The sequence below is a fragment of the Physcomitrium patens genome, chromosome 25 (assembly GCF_059467195.1).
Source record: "Physcomitrium patens ecotype Gransden chromosome 25, ASM5946719v1, whole genome shotgun sequence".
In the NCBI taxonomy this organism is placed as follows: domain Eukaryota; kingdom Viridiplantae; phylum Streptophyta; class Bryopsida; order Funariales; family Funariaceae; genus Physcomitrium; species Physcomitrium patens.
Window position 1 is genome coordinate 10,333,742 of NC_143434.1, and position 25,489 is coordinate 10,359,230.

The 25,489-nt window shown below is 38.6% G+C and overlaps 3 protein-coding genes across 6 annotated transcripts; all 3 read left to right on the forward strand.

Moving 5' to 3' along the window:
• Window positions 1–3,987: 3,987 nt before the first annotated feature.
• LOC112277152 (non-histone chromosomal protein 6) lies at window positions 3,988–6,979 on the forward strand. Of its 4 annotated transcripts, none has more exons than XM_024509181.2 (7): window positions 3,988–4,243; window positions 5,329–5,506; window positions 5,631–5,750; window positions 5,855–5,957; window positions 6,089–6,169; window positions 6,281–6,367; window positions 6,492–6,979. In XM_024509181.2, exons 2-7 carry the CDS (start codon window positions 5,424–5,426, stop codon window positions 6,513–6,515), a joined length of 498 nt encoding a protein of 165 aa, XP_024364949.1. In that variant the 5' UTR covers window positions 3,988–4,243; window positions 5,329–5,423; the 3' UTR covers window positions 6,516–6,979. The 4 variants fall into 4 exon arrangements, with proteins under 4 accessions (XP_024364949.1, XP_024364951.1, XP_024364950.1 ...); XM_024509183.3 differs by having other exon boundaries at window positions 4,074–4,376; XM_024509182.2 differs by having other exon boundaries at window positions 4,107–4,349.
• A 5,565-nt stretch (window positions 6,980–12,544) lies between these two features.
• LOC112277150 (ras-related protein RABE1c) lies at window positions 12,545–16,304 on the forward strand. Its single transcript, XM_024509178.3, has 9 exons — window positions 12,545–12,678; window positions 13,079–13,252; window positions 13,954–14,026; window positions 14,168–14,268; window positions 14,527–14,592; window positions 14,768–14,865; window positions 15,097–15,159; window positions 15,358–15,450; window positions 15,643–16,304. The coding sequence occupies exons 2-9, from the start codon at window positions 13,180–13,182 to the stop codon at window positions 15,724–15,726; spliced, it is 651 nt and encodes a 216-aa protein (XP_024364946.1). The 5' UTR covers window positions 12,545–12,678; window positions 13,079–13,179; the 3' UTR covers window positions 15,727–16,304.
• A 5,399-nt stretch (window positions 16,305–21,703) lies between these two features.
• On the forward strand, window positions 21,704–25,226 carry LOC112277372 (phospholipase A1 PLIP2, chloroplastic). Its single transcript, XM_024509572.3, has 3 exons — window positions 21,704–22,940; window positions 23,124–23,618; window positions 23,771–25,226. The coding sequence occupies exons 1-3, from the start codon at window positions 21,969–21,971 to the stop codon at window positions 24,896–24,898; spliced, it is 2,595 nt and encodes an 864-aa protein (XP_024365340.1). The 5' UTR covers window positions 21,704–21,968; the 3' UTR covers window positions 24,899–25,226.
• The last annotated feature ends 263 nt before the right edge of the window (window positions 25,227–25,489 follow it).

The window sequence follows — 25,489 nt, forward strand, 5'->3', positions numbered from 1 at the left end:
AGTGGCGCCGTGCACTGGATCCGGATGAAATTGGGTTGCATTGGCATTGCGCGACCAGTGTAGAATCTTTTCTAGGGTTTCGCGGAGCGAGTCTTCCAGTTTCTAGGGTTTCGACAAGTCATGGAGTCCGTTCACACTTACTGACTGTCTTCTAGATATTTGACCAATCGTTTACTGAACGTTATGGGTCCCTTTTTCCTTTTCAACAAATAAATTGAAATAAATGTGCTTTTACTTTATGGTCTCTCTCTCTCTGTTTGTCAGGCCATACAGACACACTATATAAATAAATGTATATAATTGGTTCTACTTTTATACTCTAAAGACTTTTGTTCTGAGTAGTTGTCTGCCTTTTAAAATAGTTACTTGCCTCTATATATTTACGAAATTGGTCTGTTGAAATAAGTGTGCACATGATAAATATGTACTAGTCTAACTATCAAAACATTTGTGTATAATTATAACTGCAATCAAAACACAAGATTTAAGTGTGGTAAGACAATTTTAATATTAAGTGATTCATCCAAAATTATAGTATGTAAAGTGTAAATATCCTATTTATTGAATTTAATTTGTAGTTGAAAATTATTTATTGTAGACTTATACATATATTTAAAGTAGCACTGAAGATACACTGAAAAAATGCAAATGCACAAAACTATACATATGGAACAAGGATGACAAATAAAATACAACAACAGAGGTTTACTAAAGAAACATATAAAAGTAAAAGTTTCGAATTCATTCTGAATTAATAGAATAAGAATTGAACTAACATCATTAACTTGATATTTTAAGAATTATATTGATCTAATTATTCAGAAAAAAAAAACAAACAAACATACAAACAAAACAAAAAAAACAAAAACAAAAACAACAACAACAATTTTAGAGCTTGTGATGAAGTTTCCATTAATTTTGAGTTTTATGTGTTGAAATTTAATCATTAGATTTATTTTAAATTTCTAAAGCTTTGTTAGAATTTTCATATCAATAAATAATATGAAAAATATTTATGAAATATATATAAATATATATATATACATATATATATATATTACACAAATAACCTCTCATGTTGCAAAAAAAAATTAAAATTTTAATTAAACTGTTTAAGTGTATGTAAAAAAAATACATGAATTGTGCATAATAAAAGTGTACAAAAGACTGTACAATTAACATAAAATGTTACATATGTATACATATTTATACATACATATAGTTAATCCAATAATCAAATGTAAAAGTAAAATAATTAAAATAGAATAAAAGCACAATATAATCATTAACTGAACCATTTCTTGTATTTTTTATGAAAGTTAATGAAAAGTTAATATACTTCTCAATACAATAATATTTGGATTGTAGTGATTATGGACATCTATGATATGATGCATATGCAATCTTTTGAGTCATTGTGTTGTATTTGCTTCAATTTTGTTTCAAAGAAACTGAACACACATATTACTATACAACAAAAATAATAATCTCAAATAATTTATGGATTTAAACACGTGATGGATTACTGCACAAACTGTAATACATAAGAATAATGCATTCATTCATTCAATGTAAACTAATTCTTTAAATATGTATTATTCCGAAATAATAAAAATAAACAAAGAAAAAAAGACATGCAACAGCTTAGTTTTTTTGTCTGTTGTATTACTAGAACTTGGGTTTTGATCATGAATTAAAAGATGTATTAAATCCATTGGCAACAGATATTTTTTCAAATGTTTATTTACTACACAGTACCATTCATCAGCTTCTATTGAAACCAATTACCATTCCTTTCAAATCTTGTTACACATTACATTGTAATTTTCAAGTGTATCTTTATTTTCATATACTTCAGGTTCTTTTACAATAAGTTTCTATATATATATATATATATATATAACATTATTTGTTTGATTTTATACAATTTAGGGAAAAAATTAAAGTTGTTCACAAGGTGTATTTTCAGCCTGTCTATGTGTATGTATGTACATACGTACATATATATATGTATAATGATATCTAATTTGTAGAAAGTGTTAAAATACACAATAATCGAGATAAAAGGTATTATTGATTATTTTGTTGCATTGAATTATTAGATAGATTTGATTTTGTAAAATTACTATTATTTTATCTAACGTGTTGCAAGCAGATTATTCACTATGATCTGACTGATACAATATTTTCAATGTAATCATTCTCAACAAAGATAGGGAATCCACATTAACTGCTCAATAATTAGATTATAGCAACTTTTTTTTTTACCATATGACAAACTGTAAATGTTTTGGTTATTTTAGAAAATTCATAAATCAAATAAGATTAATACACCATGGAATATATATATATATATATATATATATATAATGATTGTATAAAGTGCCGTGCTAATTATTTTTATTCTTAAAAAAAGTATAATTTTTGTTAATTGTTTAGCACTGTGCATATTAAAAATGCAGTATGTTTACAATATGCCAATATAAATGTATATTTGAACCTTGGGATATGTTCAATCTACTTACAATATCCAATATGACAAAGGAACCCAAGTTTGTTTCAAACTAGCTGGCTACGTTGTGTGATTTTGAGATATTTGAAATCATTTTTTAGCAATATCAATGTGTACTTGAGAAACTATAGTGACATAAATATTCCAGGGTCAAGTTACTTGAATATATTTAAATGATGTAGCCATGGAAGCCAATTAATATTATTTGTAAAATAATGATTCTAATTTAGGATATTTATTAATTTGAACCCTAAGATGTAAAATTTATATTTGAGAATAGTTGAGATGGAATTGTAGATGGATATGTATATGTAACTTCTCTATAAAATCATTACTTATTAGTTTTTTTCATAAGCCACATTGATTAAGTTTCTCTAAATTGATGCATCATGTATAGTGATTACAAAAAATGGGCAATCAGAGATACAATCAATTTACGTGATACTCAAGATTAAGACTGACATGGAACTATTCTTGCGTAAAACAATTTATTCCATGCGATATCATTTTTGAAAATCTAATATTCATAAGAACGCACTTTCCATCACTGACGTGACATCGCATGCCTTCTTCATTCAAATTCCGAATTATTTTTATTTTAAAAATCCTTATGGTCCGCTACGGCAATCAAAGCAATGAAAACAACCTGGCTTTGAGGCACTGAGGCTGACTCTAAGAGTAATTGCCTCTGCTCATCACAGCAGTGGGAGTGCTGAAACCGATTCATGGTGATGGATACCTCATTCCCAGTGCTAACACAGACCTGAAACGCTCAATTCCGCTCGTCATTGGAAAGATCAAGGACTTTTTATTTATTTATTTTGATTTTAATTTTTAAAATTTTTTCGGTCATGTATTGAGAGCTGAAAGACGAGGTGATCTTTGGCAGTCCTTTTGAAAACGACAATCTGGAATAGCGTTACAGGTTGACTGTACCGAAAAATCAAGTGCATATATCTACTGAGAGGCTTCTAAAGAAAACTCGATGCGTCTCACATGCAGGAATATTCCTCCCCGTACCAAAGATTTGGCAATTAGACTAAACTCAACAACTGCATGCTCCCACAATCACTTCGACTCCAATCCACGCAACTTTAAAACCTCCAAGAGATCAACTCATCGTAAACGAGTCAACAAACAAGGAAACTCCGTCAGCTCTGTTCTAAGTGTCCAGAACTCAACGCCTCGTCCCACCACGCCAGCGCTTGATCATCCCTCGAAGAACAAACACGCCAGGCCATTGCTACCAAAGAGGAACCAAAAGCGCGCGCAATTGGAAGTTCAAATATTTGAAAATGGGTAGGTCGAGAGTGGAGGGAGATGCCCGGGAGCAGGAAGGGCGGGTGGGCAGCAGGAGGGAAATGCACCAGTTAGTCGACCGGCTGAACCGGTAACCAGCTCTCAACCGACGGGTCCCGCCGTTTCCACGACACTGACTGTCGCAACAAATCCACTGGCCTGGCGCAACCCGAACCGACTCGCTGACTTGCGCCTAGCCCAGCCCAACCCAGCCCGGCCCGGTCGGGTCGGGTCGGGTCCAGCGCAGGCTGCCTTTCCTTTCGCCTTTGCGTTGGCTCAGAGGCTTTCTCCGTCTAGTGCAAGGGCATCACCTCTCTCTCTCTCTCTCTCAAGGAGCAAACCCTCTGTAGCCCAACGCATGCTTACCCTGCCTTAGGAAGAGTGTTCACAGAGTGTGTGTTCTTCTGAATCCAGCCTTTGGCTCTGTGTGAGGTAGGTCCTTCCCTTCCTTCGTTACTGCCTCTCTCCTACCAGTGCTGCTCGTTTTGCCGCCTCGGCCTTGCCCTTGCCTTTTACCCCTCCGCCTCTCGCGCCGCTGGTTCGTCTCTTCTGTCTCTGAAGTTCGGTGATTGCCCTCCTCCCCTCGTTTCTAGTGTCCGTCGCTGCACTCCCGTCTCAAGGCTAGTCGTCGTCGCTAGTCTCCATTCTTCACTTTATTTTATGTTGGTTTTCTCTTGTTTCTTTTTGCGAGGCGTTGATTATTCTTTATTGTCTGTGTGTATTGGGGTTAGGGGCGTTGGTCGTTGGCTGGGGTTGGCCGTGTACTTGGAAATGGTTATTATGTACTGGATCTTTTTTGGGGGGTCTTGGGGAATTTGGCCATTGTGTAGTGTGTCGTTGTACCCGTGATCTTCTTGCGATGCTTTGCTTTAGAGCGCGTGTCCTCTATTTGCGGGGACCCTCGTGTTGACCCTTTGTGTTGTTGTTGCTTTGGTTGAGTTGTTGTTCGCCCGTGTGTGTGCGTGTGTGTCGACGAGTCGTTCTTGCGGTCATGACATCATGCAGCCACATTTTCAAAGCCTCGAGCTTGGTTACGTTTTTGGTTGGAAGGCCTTGGTGTCCTGGATGTGGTTTTCCATTTTAGTTGTGATAGTTCTAGCGATTGCGTGAATGATTCCTACAGCAGCGTGAGCGTGTCCAAAGTTTCTCAGTTCTGTTTTCTTGAGTACTTTGGGAGGGAATCGATGAAGCTTTTGCGGTTCAGATCCCTCGTCATTTCCAGTCCACCGCAAAGAGCAATATGTTAATGTCGTTCTGGGATTTTAACTTAAATTTTTGGACTGGACTATCAGTCAACGGCTTGTCTGGGAAGGACTTCTATCAAAACGTCGTGTCAGTGAAACATACCGCTCTTGGACATGGCGTGACTCGTATACTCCACGAGTTCGGTCTTGTTGTCATGTCTGGTTCATCACCCACATGGTGGTTTGTTTGCGATGTACTGCTTTGTGTATTGTCGGAGTTTATATGTCTGGTGGCTGACAAGTTTGACTGGACATGCGTGGGTGGTAATGCAGGTGTTGTATTGCTGGTGATTTGAAGGTGTTGACGGGGATGGTCGCCTAACCCGGGCGTCTGAACATCCTTGTCCCGTAGGCCCCAAGCAATCAAGATGAAGGAAGCGAAGGGCAAGAAAGGAGTCGGTGCGGTCGCGAAGAGGGACGTGAAGGAGAAGGTGACGAAGGTGCAGGATAAGTAAGTGCGAGGGGATGGTGTAGTTGTCGATGGGCGTTGCGATGAGTTGCGTTGTGTTGTGTTGTGTTGTGGCATGTAGAAATATGTGGCATCTGATGGTGTGATTTGTGGTGTGGGATGGCAGGGACATCAAGAAGAGGAAAGGGCCCGTGAAGGAGCCGAAGGGTAGGAAGGCGAAGTCGGCCAAGAAAGCGAAGGACCCGAATGCCCCGAAGCGACCGGCGACGGCTTTCTTCATTTTCTTGTGAGTAGACGTGACATGGCGGATGAGGAGGCAGGGCGGGGAGCAGTGGGAAGAGGATGTGTGTCGGGGGACTGACATGAGGTGGTTGGTGTTGGATGGAACAGGAACGAGTTCAGGGAAGTGTTCAAGAAGGAGAACCCGAACGTGAAGGGTGTGGCAGCAGTGGGAAAGGCGGGTGGAGAGAAATGGAAGTCGATGTCGGAAGCGGTGAGGATCGGGGTGGTGATGCTTGGTTGGTTGGTGGGAATGATTGGCATGTGTGTGTGTATGTAGGGGGTAGGAGAGGAGGATGCATTCAGTGTATCTGATGCGAGGGGTGGGCTTTTGTGGATGTGCAGGAGAAGCAGCCTTACATGCAGAAAGCGGTGCAGAAGAAGTCGGAGTATGACAAGACGCTATCTGCGTACAACAAGAAGCAGGTTCGTTGCAGGGGTCAAGTGGGTGTTTTTGTGGTTTAGGGAGGACGATGGGGTTATATGGTTTTGGTCTTGGTGATATGGTTTACTGATCGTTGTGTGCTTTTGGAACAGGATGACGACGAGGAGGATGAGGAGGTGGAGGCTGAGGAGTCCGACAAGTCGAAGTCAGAGATCAACGACGACGAGGAAGACGAGGAGGTGGGATAGGACAGAGTTTGTGTATTTGATTGCAGTCGTTGTTGTTTGTGGACGGTGTGTGTGTAGACAGGTGCCGGGGGAGCGTGTTCGTGGGTGTCTGAACGGATGTGGGGGTTGGTTGCAGGAGGACGAGGACCTGGAGGATTGAGTGATTGGGGGCAGGCGTTGGTAGTAAAGAATTATGGCTGTCGTTGAAGAGGAGGAGGAGGAGGATCGCAGGCGTGTGGCTAAGGGCTGTCGAAACAAGCTGGTGGAGGTGTCTGTCAGTGATACGTAGGGTTTGAATGGGAGGTAGATGGGTTGGAGGTGGCTGGTTTTGGGATGGGGATGGAGGAAGGGTGGGAAGTAGGATTTGTGGGAGATTTATTTTGCTGGCAGACTGGTTTTTGTAAATGTGAGGGAGAGCTTGTGGGTGTTTTAGCAGCGGGTGGTCAGTTGTGAGGGGCGGTGGTTGAATAGGGGGAGGGGAGGGATTGGTGTGGGTTGTCGAGGTGAGGGGCAGGAAAAGAGTGGTAGCAGGAATGCGCATGCGCAGGTGTGGGATGTTCACCTGAATGTTGATTACAAGCTCTCGTTCGTTATGTAAAATTCTGAACATGATCATTTGTAGGATTTTTGGCTTGACAAATGTCGGCGGATGTGGCTTCACGAAAAATGCATGATTTTATATGTTTCGTTTGTATTCTGCACAGGCTTTGAATTTGGGTGGGCATGAATATGGGTGGATTTTTTTTCAGAATGGATGGGTTGTAAGGTCTGGCTACTTATGTGTATTAGCGGCTACAAACATACGCGTTCTGCGTGGCGATATGGTCTGGCTACATATGTCTTTCTCACGTTCCTGCTGTCTGGCGTTGGTAATTCCTTGTCGGTTTTTTCTCTCTGGAAGTGTCTTTGCCTCTCTTTTTGTCTGATTGCTGTTTTGTTTTTTACCATGCTGTTTTTGGTCAATGATGCCTGTTTTCTAAGTGCACTCTTGTCGTCTGTGTCATTAGCGATTTGGCTTTTTCACGGTGCGGTGGATGCATTAAATCTTTGCGTTTATGTGTTGCTTACATTTGGGCGAAGGAAATCTGTTACCCTTGCACGCGCGATGCTCAGACAATCTGACTATTCTTGCAGGGAGTTTTCTGTAACTACTTGCTGCCAAGTGGCGATCAAGATATTTCCGCATATCGCCACGCAGAACGCAGTTGTAACCTTCTCTAAAATGTTGGGAGCAGCCGCAGTGCCAAAACTCAGCACCAAGTGGCATGGATTTAGCACTCGGGAGTGGGCGTTTCCCATCCATCTGTACGCCATGCAATGTTGTCAGAAACGCTAGTACAAGGGTGTTGTTTTTTCAGTCTAGTCATGACGAGTGCTCATGGTTGTCGGAGTGTAGCTGAGGTGGCGATCCAGTTCGACGAGTCCGTTGACAATCTCAGCAAGAGTCTTTCGAATATTCGGGAGGGGGGGACATTGGATGATGGCGGAGGAGGCTTGGGCCAGAAGCGAGAGGTGGGCAGGCTGTACTCGTCGGTTTGCAGCGCTGTAATGTCCTCGTCTTTTATGGGGTTCGGAGGGCGAGCATCCACATACAGCGACGGGTATTGATAGCTCGTCCTTGGTGATGACAGAGTGGAAGCAATTTGATTCGAGGGTCTATCCAGGTCAGGCACGCCGCGACTGAACAGTGGGAGGGGGTCGCAGCGGTTGGCATCGGTGGACTGAAGGATCGCTGCAGTAGCAGCAGCAGCAGTAGCCCCACCCCACCCCACCCCCACCCTAAACACATTTTAATAATTTGTGATTTATTAAATAAGGACCAATATATAACATCATTGATGTTGTGATAAGAGAACATTTGACTGAAAACAATTTCCAAGTATATGTAAAATTTACAATTTGAGTAGTATAATATAAAAAATCTATGGTCTTTGAGTGATACTTTCTACTTTTGCATCTCTTAACTTGCACATATATATATATAATGATTCGTACTAAAAGTAATTTGAGACTTTGCATGATAAATACTATGCTATATAAATGTAAAAATTATTTAATCATTAGAAATATTTTACATATAATGCATATCTATGTAATATAAATTTCATACAACACATATGAAATACAGAATATGCAATAATTATATTTTATCACATAACAACAATGGTTAAAGGCGAAAGTAAATCAAGTAAAACAAATCTTCATGTACAACTCTAGTTTTAAATATCATTATAAATCATCTTGTTCCAGTTACAAAATTTGTGTTCAATAAATAATTCATTTGTTTAAGTAATTGGCTTGGGATTATATGTAACTTTATTCCTTGGATTTTGATCCTATTTTTTGTTTTTTATATACTTTCGAAGTATATAATGATATCAAAACTTGTCTAATTTTTATTCCAAGATTTTGGAATTTGTGGTATTAAACATCAAAACTTGTGGAGGTATGAAGAATGATTGACAATTAAATTAATAGGATGAGAAATACCATAGCATATAAATCACGAGAAAATGATAAAAAAGTAAATATATGTGATTCATGTGAAACTTACCAGTGTTGCTCTAATTTCTAACAGCAATGCCAAATTTATGTATGTTTCTCAGACATGATCAAAGCTATTGCTCGTTTGATAAATACCAAAACTTGTGAAAAGAAGTTGAATACTAGAAAAGAAGAATACTAGAAAACTTCAAGAATAATTTAGACTTTTCAGGAATATTTGCATTCTGACGACTTTTCTTGCCTCTTCAGGAAAACTAAAAGTCAAAGTAATGAATTTTATGTTACATGTTTGTTTTGAAATATATATATTACTAATAACATTTGCCAAAGTTTTGTTATCTTAAGGGTTTAATTAACGAATTTGTATATCCCAAACCTGTTTTCAAAAAATTCAACAATTATTTCAAATCAATACATCTTAATATTATCTCTAATGGATTATCAGAATTTTTTAAAAATCTATAATTATATTCTATTAAGTGATAAGATGAATCAAGAAATAATTTTATGTTTGAATGTTGTGTTTGATATACAATAAAAGAACATTCTTAATTTAATCCAATGAAACATTGGGAAAAATTAAAAAGCTAGTCAATGCATTTTTATTTTTATTTATTTTTAATTTTACACATGAAATTTGTTTTTATAGTTATTTTATTCATTTTTTTAATTAATTAATGATATGATTACTCCTAAAATTTTAACATTTGAAACTATTGTATAAAAAATTAAAAGATATTAGAAGCTTTAATTATTTTTGGATATATACATACGCATAGAGATATTAAAAATATTAAAACAATTAATATTGAAATATTTCTTTCTATAGTTCTATCTATTTTTAAATTTAGAAACATAACAATATGATCTATGAGCAATTTTTACAAGTATTACATTTGTTCTGTTGACTTAGTCTTATTGAGCTGTGTAATAACAAACCATCTTTATATAATGGAAAAGTATAGAAAGTAAATAATCTTTAGATTCACTAAATGTTCTAATGATTTTTTGAATAGCTTTTTCGAAATCTTTGGTCACCATATATTTCCATTCTAAAAAAAGTTATAATTTTTAAAAAGTATATGTATATTGAGTAGAATATGTATACAACTAATATTAAATGCATGGTATCAAAATTAATTTACAGAAAATTTTGATTGTACAGCTTAATAACTTCAGAAGAATATATAAAGATTTGTACACTTTAAAATGATAATATTCAATTGAAGAGGTGATAAGATGCAAGGTGTTCTTGCAAGATGTATACTACTTGCAAAGTTAAGAATTTGATGTACAAGCTTCTAGTGACTTTTTGCTTAGCCTGTAAAAAAAAATATTTAAAAACTACAAAATTTGGTCAATTTTAATTTAATCAATTATTTTTTGTCATATTCTTTAGAAGCTTTAACAAGTTTTATAAAAAAAATCCCAATTAGTTATAAGAAATAAACTCCTATATCTTTGCATATGATTCATTATAGTTCTTATTTCTAAATTTTGTGCTGCTTTTTAAAATACTCATTATTAAAATTTTGAGCGTGATAAATTCAGTAGCTTGAAATTCTGATAGTAATTTTAAATTTTATGCTTATGAATTGGTATACTCAAAACAGTTTAAAGTACAAGTTTAATAGAAGTAAGTTTAATAAAACTTACATTAAGAAAATAATAATGATGACATATAATTGACCAATTATATATATATATATATATATATATATATATATAGTTAAGTGACCTTTAGTATTATTGAGAAACTTAATTCCTTACTTAAACTAATTTATGAAGACAACATATATAATTGTATCTCTTTGAAAGATCTTTATGCTTTGCATGTATAGATAATGTGGACTTACATTTTTGTATTAATTTTTTGAATAAAAAATAAAATATTGTATGTGAAATGTAATTAATTTTATTTGAAATTGTAATAAAAATTAGAATATGATTTTAAAAAAAATCTAAAAAGACGTTTATTGTAACATACATGTTGTCTTATTTATTCATCTACCAAGATTCATGTTCACTTATATCAATTAATATAAGAGAAAATCAAATGTGAAAAGAAAGTATTGAAATGTGATATCATGTATTTTCACATTGTATATAATTTTTCATATTCTTTCTTCGCAATTAAACTAAGAAACAGTCACAACCTAAGAAACCCACCCCAAAAATGTTTGGTCTTTACACCTTTCACACTATATTTGAAATTAGAACAACTTTGACTTCCATGATGTTTGCAAACAGAATAAAAGATAAAAAATTGCATAAAATGTTTATTTCAAAATTTTCATGCAGCATACTTTAAAAAAAATTGTACATGCGTATTATATATATATATATATATATATATATATATATAAATAGATATATATTAATAATAACACTAACTTACTATATATATATATTAATAATAACACTAACTTACTATATATATATATTAATAATAACACAAACTTAAGGTCAATTAGAGTAATTAATTTCATTGTTAATGAAGATGTAAAATTATTTTACTCTTCTGTTTTGGTCGTTCACAGAATACATGTATATGTTTTGAGTGTCAAGTTTTACCATATTTTCTCCTTATTTTACAGAGCATTGAGTTAATTGAGAACAATTCATACTTTCTAAAACCTGATACATTCACACACACACACACACACATATATATATATATATATATATATATATTTACTTACTTACTTTGCACACTATTTAGTCTTCATCATTTATATGCATTTTTATAATACTATTATTCGACGTATACACAAAGTAATGCAATAATTATTTAAGAGCTCCGATCGCGGATCTTTGGGAAATAGAATAGCTCACCCATTCAAAAGCAGCTGCACGTGTTGAACTGAAGCCGATGAGCCCCCCTCTTTACGACGTCCACTCAACCGAACGGGATGCGGTGAGACACGCAAAAAGCAACACAGGCGGCGAGATGTTGTTGTTGATTTCCGAGGGCATCGTCATCGTTATCGTCATCAGATGTTCATGGCGATGCTGCAGATTTTTATCTGGTTTTTTGTTGTATCTTCCAGAACAGGATCCCACCATGGGCACAACCAGTTCCAATCTCTTTTTCGCTCAGTTTTCTCAGCCGCGAACATTTCAACGATGAGTCGCATTCCAACTGTGTCCTCGGAAAGAGGACCTTTCCGACGGCTTCACGCGCCAGTGGCGACGAACCCTTCAACTGGCTCAGTCTCGTCGCCTCTGTTTATGCGACGCGACGCGGCACGGCACCTCGCAGCGGAGGCAACACAGCAGCGGTGGGGTTTCTGCTTTCCGGCTGTTCCGAATCAGGCCTATTTGCTTCCCCTCCTCACTTCGCAGCTTCCCAGACAGATTTGGAGGATTTCGCCGGCTTACTGGTGTTGAGATTTCGGATAAAAACACCACACGGTGACGCCACGAAAGGGAGAGACGCAAGTAGAACAACAGGGGAAGTTTCTAGTGGTGGGGAGGGGGGGGGGGTTTCGGAGCTAGAACGCCCCGAAATTTCATCCATCCATAAATAGTGGGCGCTCCACGAGGCCGAGCTTCACATCCGGGATGGGGAAGGTATCGACAACGAATGAATCTACCCATCCACAGTGGATGGATGAAGCGCGGGGCGGGGGGGGGGGTCTCTGTATGAGTGGCGACTTCCGTGGCTCCATGTTCTAGGAATGCGTTGCTGTGCTTCTAGAGCTCGGAGCTTCATCGCGTTTGCTTTGTTCTGTGGTCGCGCTAGCTGGTTGTTCGCCGCATCGACTACAGCCGGAATTGTCTTCTCCATCTGTTGCTTCCTAGGTTTCATTCTTCAGGTGCCTCAACGTATTTTTTTGGTTTCCTCCATTTTTATTTATTTTTTTTATTTTTTTTGTTTCAATTTTTGTAAGGCGGCGTTGATTGCGGCGTTCCTCTCCGTTTCCAATTTGGTAGAATTGAATCAGTATTTGGAAATCTGTGCTTCTAGTGAATCGGAAGGTGAGGTACGAGCACGAGGATAATCGATACATCCTTATTTTTTATTTTTATTTTTTTCTCTCTTCTTCTTCTCCTTCTTCTTTTCTCTCTCTTACTGAGGATAAAATACAGTATTGTACTCCTTCCTTCCTCGGGGGACGGCATTTTGTTCTTCCTGGTTGAGTGTGGAAGAGATCTTATTTTTTGGTTTCCGTGTCTTCTATTACTGAGCAGGAGATTCTGGTTATTTGAGTGCAGAGAGTTGGGTTTCTTTCCTCTCTGGGAAAAGAGATTAGAGGTCTTGGAGACAGGGTCAAGTTGGATCTTTCTCTAGCTAGCGGCAGGCTCCAATCAGCGTCATGGCAGCAGGAGGATCGAGATCCAGGGCTGATTACGATTACCTCATCAAGCTGCTGTTGATTGGTGACAGTGGTATGTATCATGTACTTTGGTGTGACTTGGAAAATGAAATTGCAATTTGTAGCATGTGGTATGTACAACGATTTATTTATTTATTTATTTTTAAAATTTGTTTGTCTTTTTTTCTGCGTTTGTGTCGGTTCGACTACACAACTGAATGTACGTTGGGACCACTGTTGATGTCTGCGTGCTGTGCTCTTTTGAAATTTTCGAAAATCGAGCATGGAGAATCATCTCCTTTTGGAGGTCGGCGCATGTACAAACCGACCTTCAAAACAATATGTTCAGCTACCGTTTGAGACGCATAGCACCTGGATACTTATTTAGCTTGCTCATTTTCCAGGCCTGGGGATGAATGCTGACTTCTAGGGTCTCGATATGTTTTTCGCACTAAGTCACGTGTAATATAGATCCCGCCTTTTTGAGAGCATATGCACCACACATCTTGCGTTTCATGCACAATCAGCGCAGCTTCAAATGAGTTTGGCGAAGAGATGATTGTTAGTTGTGTGCGCTGACTGGCATCGTGGTATTGCTTTTTATTTGTCTTAGATGATAGGGATAATTTCCCAGGTTGGTCTCATTTGTTGCAGAATTGCATCAATTGGACATTAGGTTTCTACATCTCTCTGTAGAGGTTTTCGCGTTGTGTTGGTTTCAACGTCCACAATCTCTTCGCATCCGAGTTTGATCCTTGCGTCTCATACGCGCAGGGGTTGGAAAGTCTTGTCTTCTCCTTCGTTTTTCCGATGACTCCTTCACGACAAGTTTCATCACCACGATAGGGTACGCTCTCTTGGAAACATGAAGTATGGAACATCTTGCACTCGTAGGAAAAATTCTCTATGAGATTCTTTGATACTACGGCGAGACAATGAGGTGCTCCATGTCAGCATGTGAAATTGTTAATTGGTGGGCCTCCGACAGGATTGACTTTAAGATTCGGACCATCGAGCTGGATGGGAAGCGCATTAAGCTTCAGATATGGGACACCGCTGGGCAAGAGCGGTTCCGTACAATCACAACAGGTGTTTATTGCGACTTGAAATTGTCTTCAACTTGTAGTCTGTCTTGGTTTCTTCTTATCGTCGATTTAAAACTTCAGGCTCTTAGTTACATGGCAGTATTCAAGATGGTTGGCAATTCACAAAATGTAGTAATGTCGTGAGAAGTTTTATGACTGTATGCAAAGATTCAATTATATTGCGTGCATTCATGAAATGCAATGACTCGTTTTCGATTTTAATTAGTGATGGCTAATTTTATTTTTGTCGATTTACGCGCAGCCTACTACAGAGGAGCAATGGGGATACTGCTAGTTTACGATGTAACAGACGAGTCTTCATTCAACAGTATGCATCCTACAACCGTCCGAGCTCTAGCTGAAGTTGGTCAGGTTTATGTGACTAGAATGTGCAGGCTGCTGGGGAGTTGTATTAAATATGAACTGATGGTGGGAAGTTAGTATTGATACGATTTCAAAATAATAACAAAATGGTGGTACAACCATGATTTTACTGTGATCAGACATTCGGAATTGGATCAGGAACATTGAGCAGCATGCATCTGACAACGTGAACAAGATCTTAGTTGGAAACAAGGCTGATATGGACGAGAGCAAAAGAGTAAGGACCTGATACCTTCTTTGTCATCCAGTACTTCTCCCGTTGGCGGTCCTTGTGTAGCAGGGATTCTCTCGCCTTGTAGATACTTGAGTTCGGTAGCGTGGTGTTTAATTTAACTACATCATGCTTTAACACTACACTCGCTGATGTTTGTGATTATATCGTGTAATATTTTCACGCGGAAAGTGTTTAGCTCCTAAGGAGCTTAAGTCGACCTTTTAACTCCTGCAGGCTGTTCCGACTGCGAAAGGTCAAGCTCTAGCTGATGAATACGGCATAAAGTTTTTCGAAACTGTAAGTCAATGTAATAGAGCTCCACAGCTCATTTTTTCGTTCTGCTTTGTGTCTAATGTAGGTTGTTTTATGATGGGATGGTGTTGGTGTTGGTTGCTACTAAATGTTACTGTTTTCTTGTTTTTTAATTCTCGAATCTTATTTCGTTTTCGAACTTTTGTTCTGACCACGGCTTGCGATCTCGTTTTTGTCATCCAGAGTGCCAAAACAAACATGAACGTTGAGGATGTGTTCTTCACCATTGCAAGGGATATCAAGCAAAGGCTGGCTGAGAGTGATTCGAAACCAGAGGTGAGCCTTATTTTCCGTGTCAAGTGATTTTGGTTTTCTATCAATTTGTAGCGCATAACTTGTACGAACTGCTGTGCTCTTATCTCTGCCTAAATTACTTCCCTTCAGCACTGAAAGCTTTAATGTGTTTTGTTTGAAACAAGTTGCTTGTTTAACTCGGTTACCACATGCGGGTGGGTTTGTTCCTTGTAGGCTGCTAAGGATGCCAAGCCAGATGTCAAGCTTCTTGCAGGCAATGCTCAGACAAAACCAGCTTCTGCCTCTTGCTGCTCATAGCTTAATGACTGATGTTGCGACATTGGTCTGGTGAGCTTTTGGATTCCCTTGGTGGAAAGCTTTGAGTTGCAAAACGCTTTTTAGCTGGCTCCATCAAACAAGCTGCTGGCATGCTTTGGAGTTCATTCTTGTGTCATGGCTGTAAGCTGGAGGTTCTGGCGCAGAGACCACGTATTTCTTGAGGACGTTTGGGAGGCCATATGGCACTGTAGCACCTTGCTAAATTCCCTTTTCCAAATTTCAGAAGAATATACTGCGCACTATTTTGGATTGGTTAATCTTGTTGTGAGATGAGATACCAAGCCATGAGATGGACATTGCTGTCTGTAATGGTATGACTTAGTTTACTTTCTCATTGGCTACTCTAGGAATATTTACGTGGATCTCAACGTCAGTCGTAGTATTGGATGTCATGATGATGACGTAACTCTATTAAGTGCTTTGATCGTGTTACGTCACTTCGGCAATAGAATTGTGAGGTTGGTAGGTAAAAGTATTGTGAGCTACATCAATGAAGCTTGCAGGATTGTAATTATTCTCGGTATTTCCAAAGCAATTTAAAGAACAGTGAATTTTTATTTGGTGTTTATAAATAACTTGAATCACATTATACTATTTAATGATTTAACTGGTGATTCCAAACCCGTGGTTGCTTTGGGTAATGCTCCATCTTTACGAATGTGGACATCTATCACTTGCTATGGCAAGACAATTGGCCTTGTAAGATCGAAGAAAACTGGTGAATCTTTACCTTTGCAGTGAAATTAGACGTTGGAGGCTTCAATCTGGGGTGTTGGATTTACATAAAACTTTGGGATTCAGGTGGTTGGCGAGCCTTCAAGTTCCACCTATTTCTGTCTGCTGTTGAACATGTGCATCATTGATCAGACTGGTATGCTAGGATACGGACTTCACAGTAGGAGTTGGGTGGCTGCTCCGGATATACTGGTGAGACTATATTATTTGAGGTGTCATCTTAGACCCATCTCGCATGCCCTTCTCTTCTGCTGACAGCATGTGCAGGCATTACTTAGTGTTGGGAAAATGAAAATTTGGAAGACTTCTAAATTCCTTCTGCGGCCTGTTGGAATGAGAAGGAAACAACATCCTATACGTGTCTGTACTTGGCACCTGTACACCGCATCTGCTATTCTGTCAACGTTGCCGACTTGTTAGTTCAGTATCAGCGGATGCCTGCGTATTATGGTTGGCTCAATTATGTTGACACTGATCCCTAAGGCAATCAGATTTTCAAGTTCACTACAGCCTCCACTGTAGTTATAATTGGCGCTGTTCCTTCAGGGCAGTGATTACCCCATTAAGGGTGGTTGAATCCTTGCTTACAATCTTTTTTTTGCTTTCGTAATATACCAATCAACTTATGTATCTCCAACTTTGTTTGTTTTGATGATTCTTAAGATTATAGCAAGTGGTTTTTCAATATATATTTATTCGTTCATTTGGTGTGATTTGGTTTGTCAAGGGAAAAATACATACTATAGATTGTAAAAGGTGCCGTGAAAGGGATGTCTTCACTTTCTGTATTCTTTTGATTTACTGCATGGATCACAACGTGGTGCTTCAAAGAAAAAAGGACAAATCTGTTTTATAACTTTTGGTGTCTTTGTAAGAGTTGTTTTTGTCAAAGATACTAAGGATAAATTTAGAATACGAACTTTCCTCTTTTCACTTTTATCTACTTGTAAAAAGCTTAGGAAAGTCTTGAGGTAGTAATTAGAATCCATAAGTTTTTAAGAATATTATGACACATACAATAGTTTGGTTTGGAATAAAACTCCAATAAAAAAAATACATTCTACAAAAAACATAATTTATTAGTCTATTTACACTTGTCTTGTATATTATATAACCTTGTGTTCAAATTTTAACTTTTAGAAATAATATGTTTTTACAATAAGAGACAACACTTTTTGAATACACATTAGCAACATATGTTTTTATCACAATGATTTGAAAAATAATAATAACAAATTGAGGTGGTATTTGATAAAAACACATTTAAAAACTATCTATACCACTAATATAAAAACATAAAATTATAAATAAAACTTATTTCTATGGTTTGAAATAGAATCTATAAAATGTTTGTATTAAAAAATATTAATAAATTGAGCATAGAATTTCTAAAGAAAATTAGAGAAAAATAAAAAATAATATACTTACTTAATTAAAAAATTAAACATTAATATTTCCTTAGAAACTACTTTGAATTTATATAAAATAAATAATTATTGCATTAAAATCTAACTTTTAAAAATAATCTACAAAATAAACATGCCTTACATTATTTAAAAATTTAAGAAATAAGATAAGATCTTAAGAGATCCTAATAAAACATATTATTTCAAGGACACAAGATCTATATAATTTCTTATTAAAATTTAGGACAAAAAGGCATACAGAAGACATTTAAGTGTAACATAGAAAAAATAAGATTTATTTTCATTTCTATAAGTTACTTTAAAGAAACAAGAAAAACATAAGTTGATGTAGTTAGTGTTGGAACCTCACCAGTAGTAACATACACACACTTTTAAGCTGGTAAAACTTACACACACTTAAGTAGAAGTATTTTTAATTGTAACATAATAATAAGTAATGTTAGCAGATAGATGTCTTAATTTTTGTTACTAATATCACATGAAAAGTAATCATATGCTAGTTTAAAATGTTATAAAATCATATAGAGTTGTAATTATTTTATATTCAATTAAACTACAAGACAATATAATGGCATTGTAAGACTCAAAGTACAAGTAGAATTGTTATGTAATAATTAATTAGTTAGTCAATGGCATCAAAGTGTGAAGTTAATATAGGAATACAGTGTAAAATTTACGCAAGTTCAAATTTATTAAAGTTAAAACTTGTAATATTCATAATATTTTTAACATATATATTGCACAAGCAAATATTATTTACAATGCTAGGGTACACGGTTCTTTTCAAGTGAATTCATAAATCCTATAAAGTTTTTTAGATTGAAATAATGTTACAATATGTAATTACCCTGTGATTTTAAAATGTAGATATATATTTACTTGTTGTATTATATATATATAATACAACAAGTAAACTCTGTAATGACATAAAAAAGTTAGACTTTGCAGCATTGCCACAAACAAGTCTGGGATGCCCCTTTTACTTTCAACTCACTTTTTGCATCCATTCAGAAGATCCTTGAATCTTGTCTTTACCTTTTTATGGATTCCTAAGTTTCCTAAGTTTAATAATTGGTGGTTGTTTTTGAAATTTACTGATTAGCTAAAGTTTTCTGTCTGTGCTTGGAGTTTGATGATTGGATGTAATTTTGAGAAGGGAATTTAATTCCTTGATTACTGAAATTTAAAGAATTTAGAATAAAACATAATTGAAATTCCTTCAGAGGATATTTATTCTAAAAGACAAAATTTGACTTAGGATAAGCATCACTGGTTTCTTAAAACTTCTTTTGAATTATAATTCACCTGCGATTGCAAACCAAATATTTTGATTGATAAAAATTAGTTATTTTAAAAAGAGCTTTGTCATTAAACTAAAAACATATATTAATAGTATGTCATTACAATATTTAAAGTTCAATATTCAATGAATAATACTCATATTTCAATTGTCCATATAACTCACCACATTTTGTTTGATATATATATATATATATACACACACACACACACACACGCACACTCAAACAAGGATACATGACAACATTTGGTAAAAAATTTAATCAGTGTTATATTTAACGAAATTATAACATTTTTGGTGCATTTTATGGGTATAGCAAAGCAGAGGGAAAATATCTCAAATTAGTATTATATAATGCTTGTATATTGCTTTAGCAAGACCTTTTTTTTTTTTTTTTTTTTTTTTTTAATACTAGTGGAAAAAACGGTATTTTAATTGCAATGTCTCTATAAACAATTGCATCTTTTTTTCATGTCATTGTTTTCAATGCAGTGGATTCGTAATCAAAATACCATCAATTTTGCATTGAGTTAGAAAAAGGTAGTTCAGATGAAAAAGACGAAGAAAAAAACACGGAAAGAAAAGAAAATTCTGAAATAATAAATAACTAACTAACTAACTATATATATATATTACCCCCTGATTCCATGGTAAATCGACATCAGAAGCGAGGTAAGAGGAAAAAGTTCCGATCAGAAAAGTGAAAGTAACACGGTCCATTCAGCGGTGACCTGGCAACAGAGCCACGCGGTGTGAATGCCAACAGGGGATCCCCCGCGGTTGGAAATTAGTCCCACGTGGATTCTGACGTTCGACCAATGAGCTCACAGGCTCCGACGTGTGAACCCGAACTTGGGGGGAACGTGGTTCCCATCTACTCATCCATCCATACAGCCATCCATTCGTACATTCGTTTAGATTTACTCATTCATCCACTAAGGGCCAAGGCAGTGTCAGAAGACCAAGATGCCGATGTTGTAGTAGTAGTTGGGGGCCCTATCCCCGCCGCCCTCCGTCCCCTAATCCCATTGGCCCCTCGTCCGTGGACCTGTCAGGGCCGACGCCATTATTTCGAACTTCGTGTTCCAGGGATTTGTATGCGGAACCGACAGCCCCGATGAGTACGCTGTCGCTCATCGGGGCCAGCTTGAAGGCCTCGTCGTCGTTCCATTCTCGTGCAATCCCTGTTTCTCGGGTGACAAACTTAGCCTCGGATAAATAATTCTCCTTTTTCTTCTTCTTGTGAGTTTTACCGTTTTGTTTAATATTCTTTAAAGTAAGAATTGTGTCGATGGGTGGTGATTCTTTGTGGCATGTGCTGAATGTAGCCGAGGGCCCGGGTTGTGTTTCTTTTTCATACCGAAAGGGCTGACTTCTTCACCGAGGATGGGAGTTGTGAAACATAGGCTTCTTCCCCGCTAGGTGGAAGAAGTTCCTGCGGATGTATCAAAAAAGGCCCCTAGCATTTCTTTTGGTAAAGGTATTCGGGGTCTTTCCTTTGGTCGTTGAGCTTTTTGGGAAAAAGGACCCACGGAACTCACACCGTCTTGGCACAGCGCACATGCGATTGCACCGATCACCGAATATGATCTTATTGTGTTTCCCACTTCCACCTGTGTAGTAAAACGACATTTCGTCATGTCTCGGGGAGCGAAAAAGTCCTACGTCGATGAAGAACGGAGACGAAGTAGATCACAGTGGTTGCAACTGGTTATTATCGTGTCCAGAAAGTGAATCTTACCACAGTGTACTGTGATCAAGTTGGCCTGAAACTAATTCAAATTGAAGATAATAAATTAGAGTTGATGTGCGCGGAAAAGTTACGTCTGTGATGTGGTTGAGATGGATACATTGCCCGAATTCGTGATTACAAAATGTGCTTCAGTGAGTGGTCACCCCTTCTCGGCGGCTGCGGATACAAGCATGCCCGGAGGATACCACTTACTGGTATTAATAATCTTGAGGAGAAAGGACGCTCCACAGCCTTCGATAATACTGCGTCGCTGAGTCTCATTCTTAGACATTGATCTGTTACTTGTACTGATTGGACCAGCATCAGCAACATTTTCATTCGATCATCATTCGCAAAGCGTACTGCCTTGGATTTACTCTAGCGTCACTGGTTTCTATAAATGGGGTCATGTCAGGGAGGAGGGAAAAAGGGATAAAGTCTACTTTTATGATCTTGCCGGTGTCAGAAAGTGACCGTTGTGATGTAGAATCACAGACGTTGCTTCGCAGTGGAAGATCTAGACGGCAAAGGCTCGGGGAGTGTGTTGGTTGCTGACACACTCGTCGTAATCTGCTGAGGTTGGGAATCTTCAAGGTGGGAGATCGGGTTGGATTATCGAATACAGATTAATTACTGCTGCTCCAGCATTGATTCCGTAATCTTCGATGAATTGTCAACGCGGAGAAGCTTCCTCGAGTTCGCTTTTGAGGTTGTAGCTGGATTAGAAGGTAGAAGAAGCGTGCTCCTTGCAATCAGCATTCTCATTAAGTATTCCTTCAATCCTGCTTCTGGAAATAGATAGCGGTTGCTTCAATAGATGTCAGTTTCTGTCGAAGTTGTCAGCGACATTTGAACCGTGACATTCAGCTCAGGTCACTCAGTTGCATTGATCATCAGGCTGCAACGTTCACAATTCGGTGTGTGTAAATTATTTTGCACCGTACTTGCCACGAGTGAAGTTGTCGATTTTTTGTTATTGCTACTGCGGCGAAGTGTGGTTACACCGAGGGTGTATCGGCAGAGACAAATGGAAGTATTGTTGGTTAGGGCAGCCGTACCATTTCCCGGTCCCCGTAGGTCGCAGAAACCTGCTGAAGTAGGGGAGGCTCAGAAAGCCAGGGCGCCTTCTTCCTCCAAGTTCCTTTCTTCCGATAGACCGACTGAGAGCACTGGGAAATCTACCGTAGCAGGTTCGAGTATTCTATCTGTAGATCCCCAGACCACACCATTTGCTACACTTGGACCGCTTCCAGCGTTCCCTCTAAAATTTCGCTGGTTCAAAGCGAGCAAAAAGGATGATGGTAGTGTTGAGGCAGACACAATCGATGCGGCTGTTCCCTGTGGAGACGTTGCGTCTTTATCATTAACAGCAGCACATGATGGCATCACCTTTCCTTTAAGTGCCGAGGAGAAGCGTACCGTGCACAAGGTTTTGTCCACTTTGCAATCTACTAACGGCGAGCTTACTCCTGTTGAGGTGACCAGCCTTCCAACCATTAGCTCCGATGATGTCGTCTCGGAGGTCAAGCCAGTCGCAATGGCCAGCGAGGACCTAGCCAAGGTGGAGGCCGAGATTGCGAAGAGTTGGTTACACAACTTCATGAAGATTGGCTCATTATGGAACATCAGACAATTTAACAAAAGCGCAGTGAAAGCTCCGCGAAAGCAGAGTCTGAATGGTGTTAATCAATCTGGTGCCGTCCTTACGGATTCAGAGATCTCCAAGTCAGCTGAAGAGGGCCTTCGCTCCTCTGATTCAATTTCAAGCGAGGTCGAGAAGGACTCATCGAGCTGTGTGTGCGAGGAATGTTGTGTTGACTCAGAGGATGAGGAAACGGTCTCTGCTGCAGGCGGAGGAGAGGAGATTACACACATTAAAGTCGTGCATAGCCGGGAGTCATTTTCGAAATTTCTTCATGCTGTCCCGATGGCTGAGCTTAAGACTGTCTCGCATTTGTCCTTGCTTTCCAACTTAGCCTACGTCATTCCAACTATTAAGGTGAACTTCTCTTTCCTGGTTTGTCGTTCAAAAGCTCAGTTGCTATAGAATTTGTTTAGATGGCTTCTGTTCGTCGCTGATAAGCATGGTTGCAGGATACCATCATACATGCAGTTCTCACATTCTTCCGAGGAAAGTATTCTGATTAGTCTCGTTGTCTGTTTTTGATGTGTTTGGATACAGCCAGGAAATTTATTAAGGAACCACGGGTTACGGTTCATCAACTCATCGGTACACTTAAAAGCTGCAGAAGAGAAAGAGGCAATGGAGAAAGCAGCTCAAGATAAAGCAGCTGGCGAAGAAGCTGGAAGGCTGGAAAAACAGGAACACTCGTCATCAATTGCGGGAGTGAGTATCGCTAAGGAAGTTAATGTCGAAAGCCAAACTACAAGATTACCATTGTTAAAAAATGTTACGATTCCTTTGGAGCCGATTCCTTGTCGGTCGGAGTCATTGCCAAGCAGTGTGCCGCCGGAGGATACCTGCGACGTGTCAAACATGAAGAGCAGATCCATTTCTGTAGCGCTCGATGCTACAGAAATGAAACCAATCACACAAGGAAGCACTAAGAAGGAGACGAAGAAATCTACTTCAACAGATGTACATCCAATTCACTGCCCGTGCGAGTGGTTCATTTGTGACGACGAGTCTACCAGTACACGCAACTTCGCCATCCAGGTATGCAGATAATTCTTCTGCCTTCTTTTTATGCATATGTTCTCAAGGCGGAAGATTTTTCCGGCAGAGCCCCAAACTTCATGCTTTTTGTTAAAGATTGATTTTTTGTAGTAACTTACTCTCAAAGCTGAGTATTCAACCGTTGAACGCAGGGATCCGATTCACTAGCATCTTGGCAAGCTAATCTCGCATTTGAGCCTATACGATTCGAGGATCCAAAGCTGGGAGTGATGGTGCATCGCGGCATTTACGAGGCCGCAAAAATATTATATGACGAGGTGCTGCCTTATGTACTTGAACACATCCAGAAACATGGTAGTGCCTCAAAATTCCGCTTCACTGGCCATTCATTAGGGGGCAGTTTAGGAATTCTACTCTCTGTTATGCTGCGAACTCGCAACATTGCACCATTGAGTTCCTTGCTACCCGTGTACACATTTGGTTCACCATACGTGTTTTGTGGAGGTGACCACTTATTACAGCAGTTAGGCTTCCCTCAAAGTCATGTACAGATGGTGGTAATGCACAGAGACATCGTCCCTCGCAGCTTCACCTGTGATTACCCCGACCACGTCGCGGAGGTTCTGAGGCACGTGAACGGAACATTCCGTGACTACGCCTGCCTGAAAAAACAGAAACTACTGTATGCCCCCATGGGTGTGATGCGCGTGGTCCAGCCTCCGCCAACTCAAGCGCCTGGGCATCCATTTCTTCCTACAGGTAGTGGAATGTACGACATTTGCCACCCGAGCTCCATAACCGACTCACAGCATCTAGTAGAACTCCGGTCTGCGCAAAGGGCATTTCTCAATAACCCCCACCCTCTTGATATCCTCAGAGACCGCACCTCATATGGTCCCGCAGGCAGTATCTCCCGCGACCACGACCCTCGCAGCTACGCCAAAGCAGTAAACTTCGTTCTGCGGCAAGAGCTCAGGAAAACTGAGAAGCGCACCCGCTCGTGGTTTAGGCTGGAAATTATCAATGGTGTTGCCTCAAAGAAGATGGCAGATTCTTTACACAGTGCAAGTAGTGGTTCTATTGGAGCAGCAAGCTCGGGGATGGGCTCAAACCAGCGTATACTGCGGAGATCGGAAAGTTTGGTAACTGGGGTCCGGAGTGCGCGCTCTTCCAGAAACACCTTGGTATCAGTTTCAACGATAGACCGTTTGAGTAGGTATAGCAGATTGATCGCTTCTAGGCATGTTCACATTGGCATGCTACTGATTGTTTCGGCTCGTGTTCTTGTAACCCAAGGCCTTGCCACATTTGTCGGTTAAACCTCCGCGTACTTGGTTGATTTGTGGGTTTCATGCTAATCTATTGTAAAGGTCGTTGTCTATGTGTTGCCCATTTTGTCGCCGAAGGCGGTGGAGTTTGGAAGCTGGAGAGAAATGGTCGTCTACGCTTCTACGACCTATCGACCAGGCATTCCTCTGAACATACGAGTCTCTTGAAGCCTCTCAACTTTAGTATTCTTTACTCTCTGAGTTATTAATTCTAGCCATTCTAGAATTCTAGCCATGAGAGTTGCAAATAGCTGGTAAACTGTAAATAATTTATCCATATAAAGTGCTAAAAAAGTGTACAGTGAATGTTCGAATGTCACCGACCGCGTACATGGAATGTGAATGTGAACAAGGTTGTGATGTGGCTCACTTATCAATACACTTTTTTTAAAAAAAATAGTAATAAATGGATCAAAATCAAAATAAAAAATGCAATGAATAATGCATGTGCAAATACGAATATGTGAATTTTTTCTGTACAACTGGTAACACACTAATACAATGCTTCGTTTAACAAGATAAAAGGAGTGAAAAGGACAGAATTTTAGCTGTTCTTAATTATACATATATATACATATATAT

Coding starts and splice junctions, on each gene's coding strand:
- LOC112277150 (XM_024509178.3), top strand. CDS start 13,180: ATGGCAGCAGGAGGATCGAGATCCAGGGCTGATTACGATTACCTCATC. Junction 14,027..14,167: donor AGTTTCATCACCACGATAGG/GTACGCTCTCTT, acceptor GGCCTCCGACAG/GATTGACTTTAAGATTCGGA. Junction 14,593..14,767: donor AGACGAGTCTTCATTCAACA/GTATGCATCCTA, acceptor TACTGTGATCAG/ACATTCGGAATTGGATCAGG.
- LOC112277152 (XM_024509181.2), top strand. CDS start 5,424: ATGAAGGAAGCGAAGGGCAAGAAAGGAGTCGGTGCGGTCGCGAAGAGG. Junction 6,170..6,280: donor CTGCGTACAACAAGAAGCAG/GTTCGTTGCAGG, acceptor CTTTTGGAACAG/GATGACGACGAGGAGGATGA. Junction 6,368..6,491: donor ACGACGAGGAAGACGAGGAG/GTGGGATAGGAC, acceptor GGTTGGTTGCAG/GAGGACGAGGACCTGGAGGA.
- LOC112277372 (XM_024509572.3), top strand. CDS start 21,969: ATGGAAGTATTGTTGGTTAGGGCAGCCGTACCATTTCCCGGTCCCCGT. Junction 22,941..23,123: donor ACGTCATTCCAACTATTAAG/GTGAACTTCTCT, acceptor GTTTGGATACAG/CCAGGAAATTTATTAAGGAA. Junction 23,619..23,770: donor CACGCAACTTCGCCATCCAG/GTATGCAGATAA, acceptor CGTTGAACGCAG/GGATCCGATTCACTAGCATC.